Genomic DNA, 13,804 nt, shown 5'->3' with positions numbered 1-13,804 from the left:
TGGCACAGCTGCAAGAGTTCATAAGAGCACACTGAGGATTTAATACGCATGGTGGAGGTTTTCATTGATGCTTATAGACTTTATTTTCACTTTCTACAAAAGGACATTAAGTCTCACTTTTATTGAATCATAGTTTAATATACACTATATTGTCAACAGAATTGGGATGATTGCCTTTGTAAGGACATGGACTTGAATAGCATCCCAGTATTAATCCGTAGGCTTCAGTATTGAGTGAGTTGGCCAACCATTGGCAGCTAGAACAGCTTCAACTCTTCTAGGAAGACTGTCCACTTGAGTGTTAGCGCTTTTCCTTTACACTTTTAATATGCCTGTATAGGTTTCTAGCTGCAATCCAACATTGCTGTCATTGTTTTTATTCAGCTTATTACTATATTAGTCACAGTATGTGTTGGGGCAACTGTAATTGGGTCAATAGATTCTAACAATTATGCTGTATAATGACTGTAATTACTTATAAATCAAAATTTTACATACTAGTACAATATGACATGAATCTGCCGGGGCCCAGATTTTTTTTTTTTTTTGTAATGATTTTACTATTGCTTTAGGAAATCCGCACCAATATAGGAGGGCAGACTCTGCAGGTCAGGACTAAGCAATTTTAATCCACCCTAAGACAGGGGTGTCCAAACTTTTTTTTAAAGAGGGCCAGATTTGATGAAGTGAACATGCGTGAGGGCCGACCATTTTGCCAGACATTCTTTGGACCATTAAAATGAAATGCAAATTAACTATTTTATGCAAAGTTTATTGCAAACGGCATACTTTTCCATTTCGTCACATGGATGACAAATCTAAACAGATGTTATGCCAGTTATCATGGAGAGGGCGCTGGTCCTGTTATACTAGCGCCAAATTTATTTGTGTTTTTTAGTGCTCCCTTATCAGGTTAAGTCTGAGGCTGTATTGAGCAAGGGATATAAAGCTGGTGGGCACGGGCGGTGGGTGTTAACAATAGTGTATTCACAAGTAACATGGGCGTTGAAAGATCTCTGGGTTTTACAGGGGCCACAACAATAGATTTTTCCAAATTACCTGTGGGGCCGTATTAAAGCGGCCTGGGGGCCGCAATTGGCCCGCGGGCCGGACTTTGGACATGCCTGCTATAGATGTTCAATTATTAGGATTGTATAATACTTTGAATAGTTTTACTTGCTCATTTTTTTTTTTTTTGTCACACATGTTGCAACGCACATAGCACTTTAACTATTAGCATTTTTTTAAATTATCATTTTTTTTTCTTTCTGTTACCCATATTGTAAAACGCATAGCACATTTATCATTAGCAGTGCCAAATCCACCTATCCCCTTTTTTTAACCACTTTCAGACCGGAGGGTTTTTCCCCTTAATGACCAGGCCCTATTTTGCGATTCGGCACTGCGTTACTTTAACGGACAATTGCGCTTTCTTTTGGTGGTATTTGATCACCTGTGCGATTTTTATTTTTTGCGCTATAAACAAAAAAAGAGCAACAATTTTGCAAAAAAAAAAAACAATATTTTTCAAATTCTGCTGTATGACATTCCCAAAAAAAATTCGAAATTTTTTAACATTTTAGGCCAATTTGTTTTCTGCTACATATTTTTGGTAAAAAAAATTAGCAATAAGCGTATTTTGATTGGTTTGCGCAAAAGTGATTGCGTCTACTAATTACGGGAAAGATTTATGTAATTTTTATTGTTTTTTTTTTTTACTAGTAATAGCGGCGATCTGCGATTTTTTTGCAGGACTTCGACATTGCGGCGGACAGATCAGACCCCTAACTGACATTTTTGACACTTTTGGGGGTACCAGTGACATTACTACAGTAATCATGGCTAAAAATATGCACTGTTACTGTAATAATGACACTGGCAGGGAAGGGGTTAACAGTATAGGTGATCAAGGGGTTTAATGTAAGCCTAGGGGAGTAATTCTAACTGTGGGGGGGTTGGGCTTGTGACATGATCACAGAGACATGTGATCCTATATAGAAGGATCACATAGCCTCTGTGATCATCCGAGGGAGAAGGACGGATGGCTGTGTTTACATCAGCCGTCCGTCCTTCTCTGTCAGCGGGGGGGGGGGGGAGGAGATCGCCGGTGTCAGGCAGCAATTGGAGCCGCCTGACACCCGCACTGGCCTTCCCGCTGACGATCGAGGGCAGGAGTGTGCCGGCGGCGCGCGCTCACCCCCTAGCTCCTCCCAGGCAGATGACATTTATTAATGTGATTCTGCCTGGGAGAGCCACTTTGCTGACGTAAATGTACAGTGCACAGTTGGCAAGTGGTTAAATCCTGACTTCTACCTTGGTAGTTTCAGTAGAGGCAGCAGGTATAGGGACATACATCATTAGGTCCATAGCGTGAAACCATTCCTTTATCTTTCAAAAGTCAGCAGAAGTCTTGTCATTGGAGGACAGGTAGGCTTTGTTCCCAGCACAGCCAGAAAATTGACCATGCTGGGAAGGCTTTACTCTGATTCTTAGCGTGGTCAGTCTGAAATAGGAAATCAGAGGGACTGGCAGGAACACCAGGGATTTCACACAAAGGAAGCAATACAAAAAGAGACTTTTTAACACGAGTACACATACCTCCTAACTTTTTGAGATGTGAACAAGGGACACCTATTAGCAAAAGTATGTAGCCCTAGGACACACACCCTTGCCACGCCACCTTAAAGGATTTACAAATGCAGCAAATTAGAAATTTAATGAAAGGTAAAACACTGTAAAACACATTTTGAAAGATAAAAATTTGCATTTTATATACAACTATATAGCTCTGGTCAAAATCAGGGAAGGGGAACAGAGGGACTTTTATCCTAATCAGGGACAGTTGGGAGCTATGAGCACATGGTACAACAGGCACATATCAGGAATATGAGATGCTGCGGCAATATATATATATGTACATATATATATATATATTGTATGTATACATATATATATATATATATATATACTGTGTATATATATATATATATATATATATATATATATATATATATATATATACACACATTAACCCTCACTAGACCTACATTTTAAAAAATAAATGTTAACGGTTAACCCCTCAACCCTTAAACTTTTCCTAAGACCTGAGCAGAGCACAAGCGGTGTGTATTCCTGGTGATTTTGAAGCTTTTTTTTCACCCATCTTTCAGACGTATTGCAGGTGTTTTACAAGTGTTTTTGTACATGTCTCAAGCTTCAGGAGATGTTTTCCTCCATTGGTCAAATGGGGAGAGCAGTTTTATAAGAGGAAAGAAATTCTTTAGGTATACAAACAAGCCCAAAAAAGGTTTATGGGCATTCCCGTTGAAGTCTGAGTTCAGAAATGCCTGAATCCACAAAAAAAAACTCATGTGCTTTTTTGAGTGTAGGGCGTGGAGCTTAGGGCAACTGAGTGTACAAGTGGGAACAGGCACAATTAGAAAGAATGTGATTCTACATAGTCAGGTATACGGAAGCAGAAAACACAAATAGGCACTAACATGACCCCTAAATTGAGCCTACCCACCAAACTAAACCCTAACCCTTATTCTGTTGCATACCGAACTTGTCCTGTAACAGGAACCTCTGCACTGAAATCTTGTACACCAAAATCCCGGCGCCAGGAGTAACTGGTCCAAGATTGCTTATTGTGCAAACAGGACATCATAAGTTTCTCTAATTGTTTTCCCCACATTTGCCTCAAATTGTTTTGTTAGCGAAAAGCCTTGTAGCGGTCACCTGATATACTCAGCTGGAATTATTCATGGCGAAGCCCAGACATTTCCATAGCATGGGAGGCATTTCAACACTTAAGCTGCCCTGAGAGAAGATAAGGTTAGAAATGCCAGTGTACAACAAATTAATGTAAAGTGCAATGTGATCCCTGGTGCCCAGGGTGAGACGTGATAATTATAGCCGGGGAAATGTTACAATACGATATCATTACACCTGATACCTGCACACACTGGGGCATACATGCAAGTAATCAGCTAGTAAAACCAGCATAGTAAAATACTGTTTATTTCTATTGTGAAAATACATTCTCCATCATAAAAGTATCATAAAAGTATTATTTGATTACCTTTTTCCAAATGAATCGACACCTTGCAGAGGATATAATGTACATCTGTATTGTAAAGTAAATAGCTATAGTACTGAGCACATTAACATGTTTAAAGAAGCCACAGGGCCATTTAAATGATTAAGAAAATATAATGGAAAATTATATCAAATACTTACTGTAATTTTCCTTTCCAATCCATAGCAGCACACTACCACATGAAAGTGTTAAATGGGTATCCCATGGTGTTGTAAGGGAGGAGGTATCTCCCTTCCATTGCTGGTCATCTTTATCCCTTTGCAGATGCACAAATCCCAGTAGGTTCTTGAAGTCAACAGCATAAGAATGTTCTATTGTTGCTGCTAACATAAAAAGATATTATGCCAATGGTATCGGTAAGAAAGCAGCTTGAGTGAAACAGTCAGTGGTCAGCTGTCACAAGGAACCGTTACAGAATGGGAAGCTGAACCAGCAAGCCGAACATGCCTCCTATAGGAAGCTGGTGGATTCAGACTCTTGCCAGGTGGCACCAATTCACATAGGTTATGCACAATTTTGCTTATACAATATATGGAGCAAAAATAGGGAATGTTGATGACCCGTCTGTCATGTGCATTCACTAACCCCCAATTTATGAGCCCAAGGCAACAAGAGGGTGGCAGATTTTCATTATATTTTTACTAGAATATTAACCTTTTTAATGCAGCTAATTATTCCTTTTTTGCCTTCATGTTCAAAATGTCCAAAATATGTGTCCTGTATGTGTGTACTATAGTATACTTTGGACTTTATGCAACCAGAACCGAAAAATAAAAAATTTGCTAAAAGTGCCATAAAACCTTAAAGTGTTACTAAACCCAGGACTCTGCATTCCTTATATCTGGTCTCCCACAGTATACGGAACATGGCAATGCAATTATTTTAGTAAATATAAACTTCTAAATACCTTTTCTCATCAGCAGTATATATATTGTTATAGCTTGTAGGAGTTTTCATTCTACTTTGACTGTCCTGTGAGGCTGCAGGACCCCTAACCCTCTGTCTGGAGAGTGCTGATTGGCCCTGTGCTGATCAAAAGCACTCTCCCAAGAAAAGAAAACTCTCTAGCAATGCACACCAAACTGTGTGTTGACAGAGAAGACAGGAGCAAACAGCCTTTTTGCACAATGCGGAGGATTAACCCCTTAGGTTCGACAGTGAGTATAACAAGCATACTTTACTGTATATACAGACTGATTTTACTGTTGTGGGTTTAGTAATACTTTAAGATCACAAAACTAAAGTTTTTTACATTAGTGAATTGTACTTGCTCCTACAGGCGGCAGTAAACTCCTGACCTGCGTATTACGACCTCCAGGAATTTATGGACCGGATGAAAGAAGACTTTTGCCTAGGCTAGTGGTATGTCTTCAGTTATTAAACGTTATGTACATAAAGCTTATATACAAACTAGGAAAAGGTGCAGAAAATGGGATTAAAACTTTGTAAGTGCATTATCAGTTAAGGGACACTTCTGCAAACAATGTAGATTTGGACCAGCACTTAGACTGTGGATTACAACAAGGTAAAGCCTTTAAAGAGTATTAACTTGCAATTAAATATAGAAGAATAGTTATAAGTTATTTTGATGCCTATGGAACGGAGCCATGTGTGGACCGAATCTATAAAAGTTGTATTAAACCCAAAGGAAAACCTTTATTATATTGCAGTTTAGCAATTCTTAGATTATGGATATTATGGAGGTGATGGCTGCATTCGTTTTTTTTTTCTTTTTTAGGTTTTCTTTCTTAATTTTTATCTGGTAATCTGACCAGTAAGTCTGTTCTTTTTCAAAAGAACAAGCTATCTTGCAAAATGTATTAGTTACAGGGATGAGATAAACAATTCAACATTGGCAAGGGTGCTTACAGTAATCTGTTTTATTTATGTAAAACCTTAAGAGCCGGTTCACACTGAGGCGATCCGACGTCGGGGGGCGACCTGTGAAGTCGCGTGCACCGCGACTTCGGCGTCACTTGCAAGGACTTCACATAATGGAAGTCTATGCAAGTCGCTCCGAGGTCGCCCCAAAGTAGTACAGGACCCTTTTTCTAAGTCGGAGCGACTTGTGTCGCTACTATTAAAACGGGTCCTGAACTACACTATGGACCGCGACATACCGCGACTTGTCAGGCTGACAAGTCGCCTGACAAGTCGCGCTATTATACCAAAAGAAGGGATACATGAGGGTGTGTGAAAAACAGCCGATCCCTAGTTTGAAATACTTACCCACCAGTCTGCTAACAACCCAAAATAAACCTGTCTAACAAATAAAGCCCCGTACACACGTACCGATCGTCGGCCGACGGAACGTCCTACAAATGTTCGCGGCTGGTGTGTTTGTTGTTTGTCTGTTGAAAAGTGCTCCAAACTTGCCCAGGACATTTGTCTTCCGACAGAAAATGACGTCACTACGTTCCACGCACGTTCGCCGCTACAAAAGAGGAAGTGAGTGTTTGGCCGTGACCCTTCTGGGCATCTCGCGCTGATTTCGGTAGCATTTGTTTGGTTGACGACATTTCGCTATTTTCCGAGACATCGTTCGAGAATTTATTATGGCGACCGTGAATTCGTCCGTTGCTGTCGTTAGTGTTGGAGTTTTGGCTCTGAGACGACGTACGAGCAATAGGAAGAAGAAGCGGACCTCCTGGACGAAAAATTGGTTGCTTAACCGTGATCAATTTTCTCATATGTCCTTGCTGAGGGAGCTCCAGGAAAATAATCCTGATGACTTCAGGAATTATTTGAGGATGACGGATCCCATCTTTTACCGTCTTCTTGCCCTGGTGTCCCCCTATATTCTGAAGCAGGATACTTGTATGCGGCTTGCAATTACTCCTGAGCAAAGGTTAATTGCGACGTTGAGGTATCTTGCAACAGGGAGAAGCCTGCAGGATCTGAAGTTCACCACAGGCATCTCCCCCCAAGCACTGGGAGTCATCATCCCTGAGACCTGCTCTGCCATCATCAAGGTCTTGCAGAAGGACTATATCAAGGTATGTTTGATTTTTTACATTACATGTATTACTAGTTTCACCCGAATTATGATGTTTTTGGATGTACAGCAATTGACACAGGCCATTATTTGTAAACTACCCTCTGTCCGCATGCACATAGTAGTAAAGATGTAGATTATCTTTAACCATTTGTAAAATTACCCACTAACCACCCCACCATTCTCTCCTATGTGTCCCTAAACGCATTGCCTGTTAACAGTATTTTGAATTTGGGTCATTTTATTGCTTTCCCTCAAACAATTATTCCTTGGCCAATGTTTTAGTACCTAGTTAATGATTTATCTAAAATACATCAGTCCATCCATTCCCACCTATGATTCTGTATGTTTATGTAATGATGTTAAAACCTTCACTGACCACAAGCCCTAATTGATGTATAAATGCCCAGTTTTACTTACCCATCCCCCCACCCACATGCTAAATCTCAAAGTCAGCATATACCAAAGCTCAAGTTCAGAGGTCTTCAAACTATGGCCCACCAGTTGTTCACGAACTTCAATTTCCATCATGCCTAGTCATGTCTGTGAATGTCAGAGAATTACAAGGCCTCATGGGATGTGTAGTTCTGCAACAGCTGGAGGGCCGTAGTTTGTAAATCTCAGCTCTAGCTGGTGAGTATAATGGGCCATACACACTAGAAGATTGTCAGAACAATTTATCCTTCCGATTTACCAAAACCAAATAATATGAGGTCCAACAAACACTTTCAAATCCTATGCAATCTGGTAGGCCCTTGCACTACATAGAAAAGTTAAATCTGCACGAAAAAGTCTTCAGAGAATCTTCTAGTGTGTATGGCCCTTTACAATATAAGAACAATAGGAGGTTGAAAATAAATGTATGTAGATGTTACATCCCCATATCCAAACCTTTGCCTTCCTGTTGTATATTTTTTTAGCAAGTTGCATAAGCATTTAACAGACAACTGTGTGTGTAATTAATAATGTGATGTGCTCAAGCACTAATTATTTATTTTTTTTTTTTTTTATTTTTTCCCCACAGTTTCCTTCAAACGCAGAGCAATGGCTGGAGATTTCTGATCAATTTCTGGAGAAGTGGAATTTTCCCAATTGTGGGGGTGCTATTGATGGGAAGCACGTCCGCATTGTCCCCCCTCCGAATTCCGGCACATTTTATTATAATTATAAAGGTTTTTTTAGTATAGTCATGCTAGCCATAGTTAATGCAAACTATGAGTTTATTTTTTTGGATATTGGCAAAAATGGCCGCAATTCGGATGGGGGAGTTATTGATCAGACGGAGTTCGCTCGTCGTCTAAAGAACGGCACTCTGAACCTGCCATCCAGGGAGCAAACTGTTGAGGGTATGAGCTTTGTGTTTATCGCAGATGAGGCTTTTGCGCTTGGGGAGCATCTCATGAAGCCCTACCCTCAGAGGAACCTCACCCCAGACCAAAGGATTTACAACTACCGGTTGTCCAGAGCTCGCAGAGTTGTGGAGAATGCCTTCGGGATAATGGCCAACCGGTTCCGGATATTCCTGACGTCCATAAACCTGGCACTGTACAAAGTGGATAATGTGGTCTTGTGTTGCTGCATTTTGCACAACTTCCTACGCAGGAATGCACAAAATTATGTCTTGCAGCAACTGGATACTGACCCTGCTATGCCAGGTACAAGTGGAGAGGCCCAACCTTCTAACCAAGTGGAGTCCATGCCGTCAATGGAAGTTGGACGGTCAGCATTGGCATCACACAGGGCCCGTCAGATCCGCCAGGAATATCTGGACTATTTCGTGGGGAGAGGAGCTGTGTCCTGGCAGCAATCACTGTCACAAACACATTAATCTTGTTAAAGATTGGACACACAAGATAAATGTCAGAGATATCTTATTTTTCAACACATTAAACAAAAATTGCAATGATTCTGTATTGTGGATTATAATCATTTGGGCACATATGCCAAACACAATTATTTGGGTTAATCATGTGTTATATATGTGTGACTTTGGAAGGGTTAATACATTCATCAGTGTGTTTCTTGACTGTAGTCTCTCACCAGCTGATCCAAAGTGATGATGGCCATGTGTTATTTTTTAGCCAGTGGTGTAAATACAAGGGCCTTCTGCACCCCACAAAATGTACACAAACCCTGTCACATTGAGAACTAGGTCACACCCAAGGTTCATCTAATGTCACCTTATATTGGTGTTCATTGTCCAGAAGTTGCCTTACTATATATTTCAGATAATACATTAGGGTATTAACAAAGTACCTACACCTGTTATGTTGTGTTCATTTATGACATCCTTCTCACTGCCCACCAATGTTAGGATATGTCAGTGTTATGTGAAACTTGATCATTGTTCATCTCAAAGTGTTATATATATATAGGTAATGGAAAGTGAACTAGAGCAACGAACAAGCAATACACTATAGATTACACTGATCTCCCTACACTGATTGCTACTGGCAATATCAATGCCATATTGAATCCTAGGACTGCTAGTACCTTGAGTGTTGAGTCACACTTATGCGATGCGGGAAGTCTGCGACTTTGCAGCCTTCCAGCATTGCATAAGGGTGACCCGCCACTTACTTTTTCCACAGGATTGTATTCCACAAGTGTTAAGCACTGTGCGATCCAATCCAGATACATCAGAAATAAAGGGTCATGTGCGACTTGTATGCGTGTTCAGTGCGAATGTAGCCATACAAAGTGTATGTCTCAATTCACACTGCACATCTGATGGCATGTAATATCGTAGCGCACTGCTCCTTTATTACATGCGATCAGATGTTCATGCGAAAATCAGCTATACAGTTTGTATGGCTCAATTCGCACTGCACTCGCACAAAAGTCGCACATGATGCATTTATTCAGCCGCATCAGGATAGGATCGCATAGTCGTTCAAACTTGTGTGCTCCGATCCTGTGTGAAATGTCAGATCGCACTGTGATATGCGTTAAAACTGGGGGTATCTTTAACATTTCATTGACACCTCCAGCAACTTGCATATGGCAGTGTCCAAAATGCTTTCATTAACATGTAAATATGTGAATAGGACAGCCATCATACATTTAGTGCTTCTTTACACAGCTTTAGACCTCGACCCCCCAACGAAAGTCTAATAAAGAATTGAACACACATTGTTGAATGTAAAAATGTTTTAGTATCAAACATTCACAGGGTTAGGGTTAGGGTTAGGGTTAGGGTTAGGGTTAGGGTTAGGGTTAGGGTGTTGGAAAGTGCTTTTCCCAAACTTGGGTACACTCTTTAACATCTGAGTGTCATAAAACTGGCCTAAAATATTATATAAAAATGGGAACATCCCAATACAAACTGTAAAAAATTTTAAAATAATTATTTTTAAAATTTGGCAAGCATGTCCACAAAATCACGCATCTTTCCTTGCAATGCCGTTGCAGTCTCTTTTATTTGCTCGAGGTCTGAGCAGCATTGAAGAGCCTCACGGGTCAATTTGGCCAATGTGCAAGTGTGTAATACATGATCTGGAAAATAAAATACAACGGAGTCAATGTGAATCACCTACATGAGGTCATAATATAGAAACATTTGGTGTGCAGGTAATCTTTAAATTCCTCTCGAGTTAATACCTACCCTGTTCTTATGCTCTTTTGCCCTAGGCTCTTCATCTTCCTCCTGACCTCCTCCAATGCTGTTGCTGATGATTCTGCCGGTCTCCTGAGCTTACTATATATTCATTAGGGGTGTGAACGCATGATGACGTCATTGTGAGGGCATGGTTGTAATGTATATATATTAAGATGCAGAGACCAGAGACGGGCAGAATGCACGGCAACAGCATTGGAGGAGGACAGGAGGAAGAAGAAGAGCCTAGGGCAAAAGAGCAGACAACATAAGAGCAGAAGATTGGACAGCAGAAGACTGGAGAGGAGAAGATCCAAAGAGCAGAGTGGAGAAGACCGGATGAAGATCTTTAAGAACATTTCATAAACGTCTCCTGTCGTTATTCACATACACTTCCATTTATGTGGTTAATGTGTAGGGGTACTATGTACCCCATACCCATTCACATAGTGATTGGGGTCTGGGATCTGGGGGCCACCCTTTGTTAAAGGTTGCTTCCAAAGTCCTAGGAACCCCCTGGCCGCATGACCCCCCAAAACCACCAGACAGGGTTGTGGGGATGAGGCTCTTGTCCTCCTCTACATGGGAGTAAGGTGCTTTTGGGTGTGCGGTGCAGAGGCCCCCTGGCCCAAAGCAACAAAACCCCCCCATGTTGAGGGCATGTGTCCTGCTGTGGTCCAGGGGGTGTTTGGTCCGCTTGCTCGTTCTCTTTCCTGGCCTGACAAGCTGCATGCTTGTATAAGGGTCTGGTAGGGGTTTTGGGGGTAACCCACGCTGTCTTTTTGTTGTGGGCATACCCTCAAACTCAATACCACACACAAAAGGCCTGGTTGTGAACTTGGGGGGACACCCACGGTGGGTTCTTCAATTTTTTGGTGTAGTTCCCCCTCAAAAATCTTCACAACGCAAGTGGCCCCGCAAGTCAGAGCATCCTGATCCGACTTACGGTGCGACTTCCATTCAAATAAAGAGGCTCCCATAGGGAACTAGTGTTGTAAATTGGAGGCTAAAAATAACACTGATAAAAATCATTCTGAAAAAACCTACGTGGGCACACAATTGGCTCTTGGACACTTGGTCCTGGTTCCTCCACAGTTTCTGAAGTGGCTTCCACGCTGCTTGCCAAGTTGCCAGGAGATCGGGCTTCTGACCTGGCTGGGGATGCCACATCCTGGCATGATGCAACATCTGCAATGTAAATTTGTAAGGGAATACAAGAATATAAGGTTAAACAATCATTGCAAATACACATATTTCTATGATCCCACTACACAAAAATCTGTGACTACCAACCTTCTTGTTGCTCTGGTGTCTGGTCACTTGTAGGCTCCACCAGGATTATTTCCGGCATAATGTCTTCATCTACATAATACAAAACATTGGCCATATCATAAAAGTCACAAGAGGTACATTTGTTAGGACATGGTGCCCTGCTTGATAGCTCTTTTAGTAACAAATATGAAGACATGTACATGGTTATCTACGAAAAATATGGTACATTAATGTTTGACAGTGCATAGGAACCAATTACCTTTAGTGGAATCTGTGCCACCTTCTGTGCCCATGTCCTCCTCTTCTTCCTCCACTGCAGATGGAGCTGCCAAACCTCTCCTCCTCCTTTCCCACTGTTTGGCACGGAGTTTACGTTTTTCTCCTATTTAAAGGTTTGAATAATAATCTGTGATTAATAGGAATGTTTGCTGAGAAGATTCGTGCAGGAAAGAACGTTCGTTGCAACACAATACATATATTTTTCACTATGGCTTCCTGACTTTTAATGTCATATACTAAAACATCAACAATAGATCGATCAAATCACGACATGACAACTAAAATGAGTAATCTAACTTTTTACATAGACATTATAATCTAGACATGTTAATACAACATACACCAAATTATAAAAAACATATTGCATGATTAAAAAAATAAAGAAAAAATAAAACTTACTTTTTTTCAAAATCCGATGGATTTGGGAAAGCTGATCCTGCTCACGGTGTTTGAGGTCAGACCATCGTTTCCTAATCTGATCTTTCGATCGCTCGACACCGAATTTTCTGACCAAACAGGCCACCACCTTGTCCATGATGCCATCTTTCCTGGCATTGGGCCGCTCGTAATTTGCCAACTTTCCATCGTAATCCATTTTTTCTAAAATGGAGACCATCTCCACCATTTCTGGCTTTGACATGGGTGTAGCCCTTGATTTTCGGGTGGCCCAATCACTTCGGCCTCCACTAATTGAGCTCCCAGATTGTTGAGACATGGTTCCTAATTAAACAATTATTATTCCACTGCCTCAGGTGTGAGTGTCGCATGTAGGCCTGATCTTCGGCACGTACACACCCCTGCACAAGCCCGCCACTGGAGGAGGAGTTGACGCCTGCGCTGTATTTAAAGGACGCCAGATCGTTCGGCCGACGATTCGCTAGCGGACATATCGAGAGTTGGAGCACGATCGAGCGGCGAATCACGACTTTTCCCCACAAACAAAGGTACGACTATTTTAATAGAAAGTGTGTGTTTTGGGCCCTATACAGCTTTTATTAGGAATATCTTTATTATGTGCCAAAATACATGCTATTTTAATATGTTTTGTGTTGTTTTGTGTCTTGCAGGCATATACTGTCCTGCAATATGGTGGACAATTTCACCACCCACAACTTTTTAATAAGTTTTATTGATGAGTTCAGGCAACTGCCGTGTTTGTGGCAAGTGAAGTCCGCGGATTATAAAAATCGAAAACTCCGAAAACAGGCCATGGAACATTTGGTGGCCTTCTACAAGCCCGTCTGTCCTGGGGCAAATTTTGAGTATATACGCAAAAAAATAAACAGTATTCGTACTGCCTACAGGCGGGAGTTAAAAAAAATAGAGGAGTCCACCCAGTCTGGAGCAGGGGCACGGAATGTACATGTACCACGGCTGTGGTACTATGATAACATGCGGTTCCTGGCAGACACCTTGGAATCCAGGCCGTCAATTTCTACACTGCCTTCTACTTCGGCAGAGGGCTCAGTGTCGGTAGATCCAAGCCAGGATGAGGATTTCCTGGAGGAGAGTTTTACTCAGGTATGGCATTTCACAATATATTGTCTGCTAAAATGTAATCATG

At 41.3% G+C, this 13,804-nt stretch overlaps 1 protein-coding gene across 1 annotated transcript in view; it reads left to right on the top strand.

Annotated features, from left to right (window-relative positions):
- SDR42E2 (short chain dehydrogenase/reductase family 42E, member 2) overlaps nucleotides 1-13,804 on the top strand; it is a gene marked incomplete at its 3' end in the record, with an annotated part of 91,004 nt that overhangs the window by 62,063 nt on the left and 15,137 nt on the right. The window contains exon 7 of the mRNA XM_082261294.1: nucleotides 5,379-5,461. Within this exon, the coding sequence (XP_082117420.1) occupies nucleotides 5,379-5,461 (83 nt within the window). The remainder of the gene's footprint in view (nucleotides 1-5,378; nucleotides 5,462-13,804) is intronic.

The sequence above is a fragment of the Pelophylax lessonae genome, assembly GCF_965119305.1.
Source record: "Pelophylax lessonae genome assembly, chromosome: 6".
NCBI classification, from domain to species: domain Eukaryota; kingdom Metazoa; phylum Chordata; class Amphibia; order Anura; family Ranidae; genus Pelophylax; species Pelophylax lessonae.
This window is presented reverse-complemented; position numbering and strand designations above follow the sequence as displayed.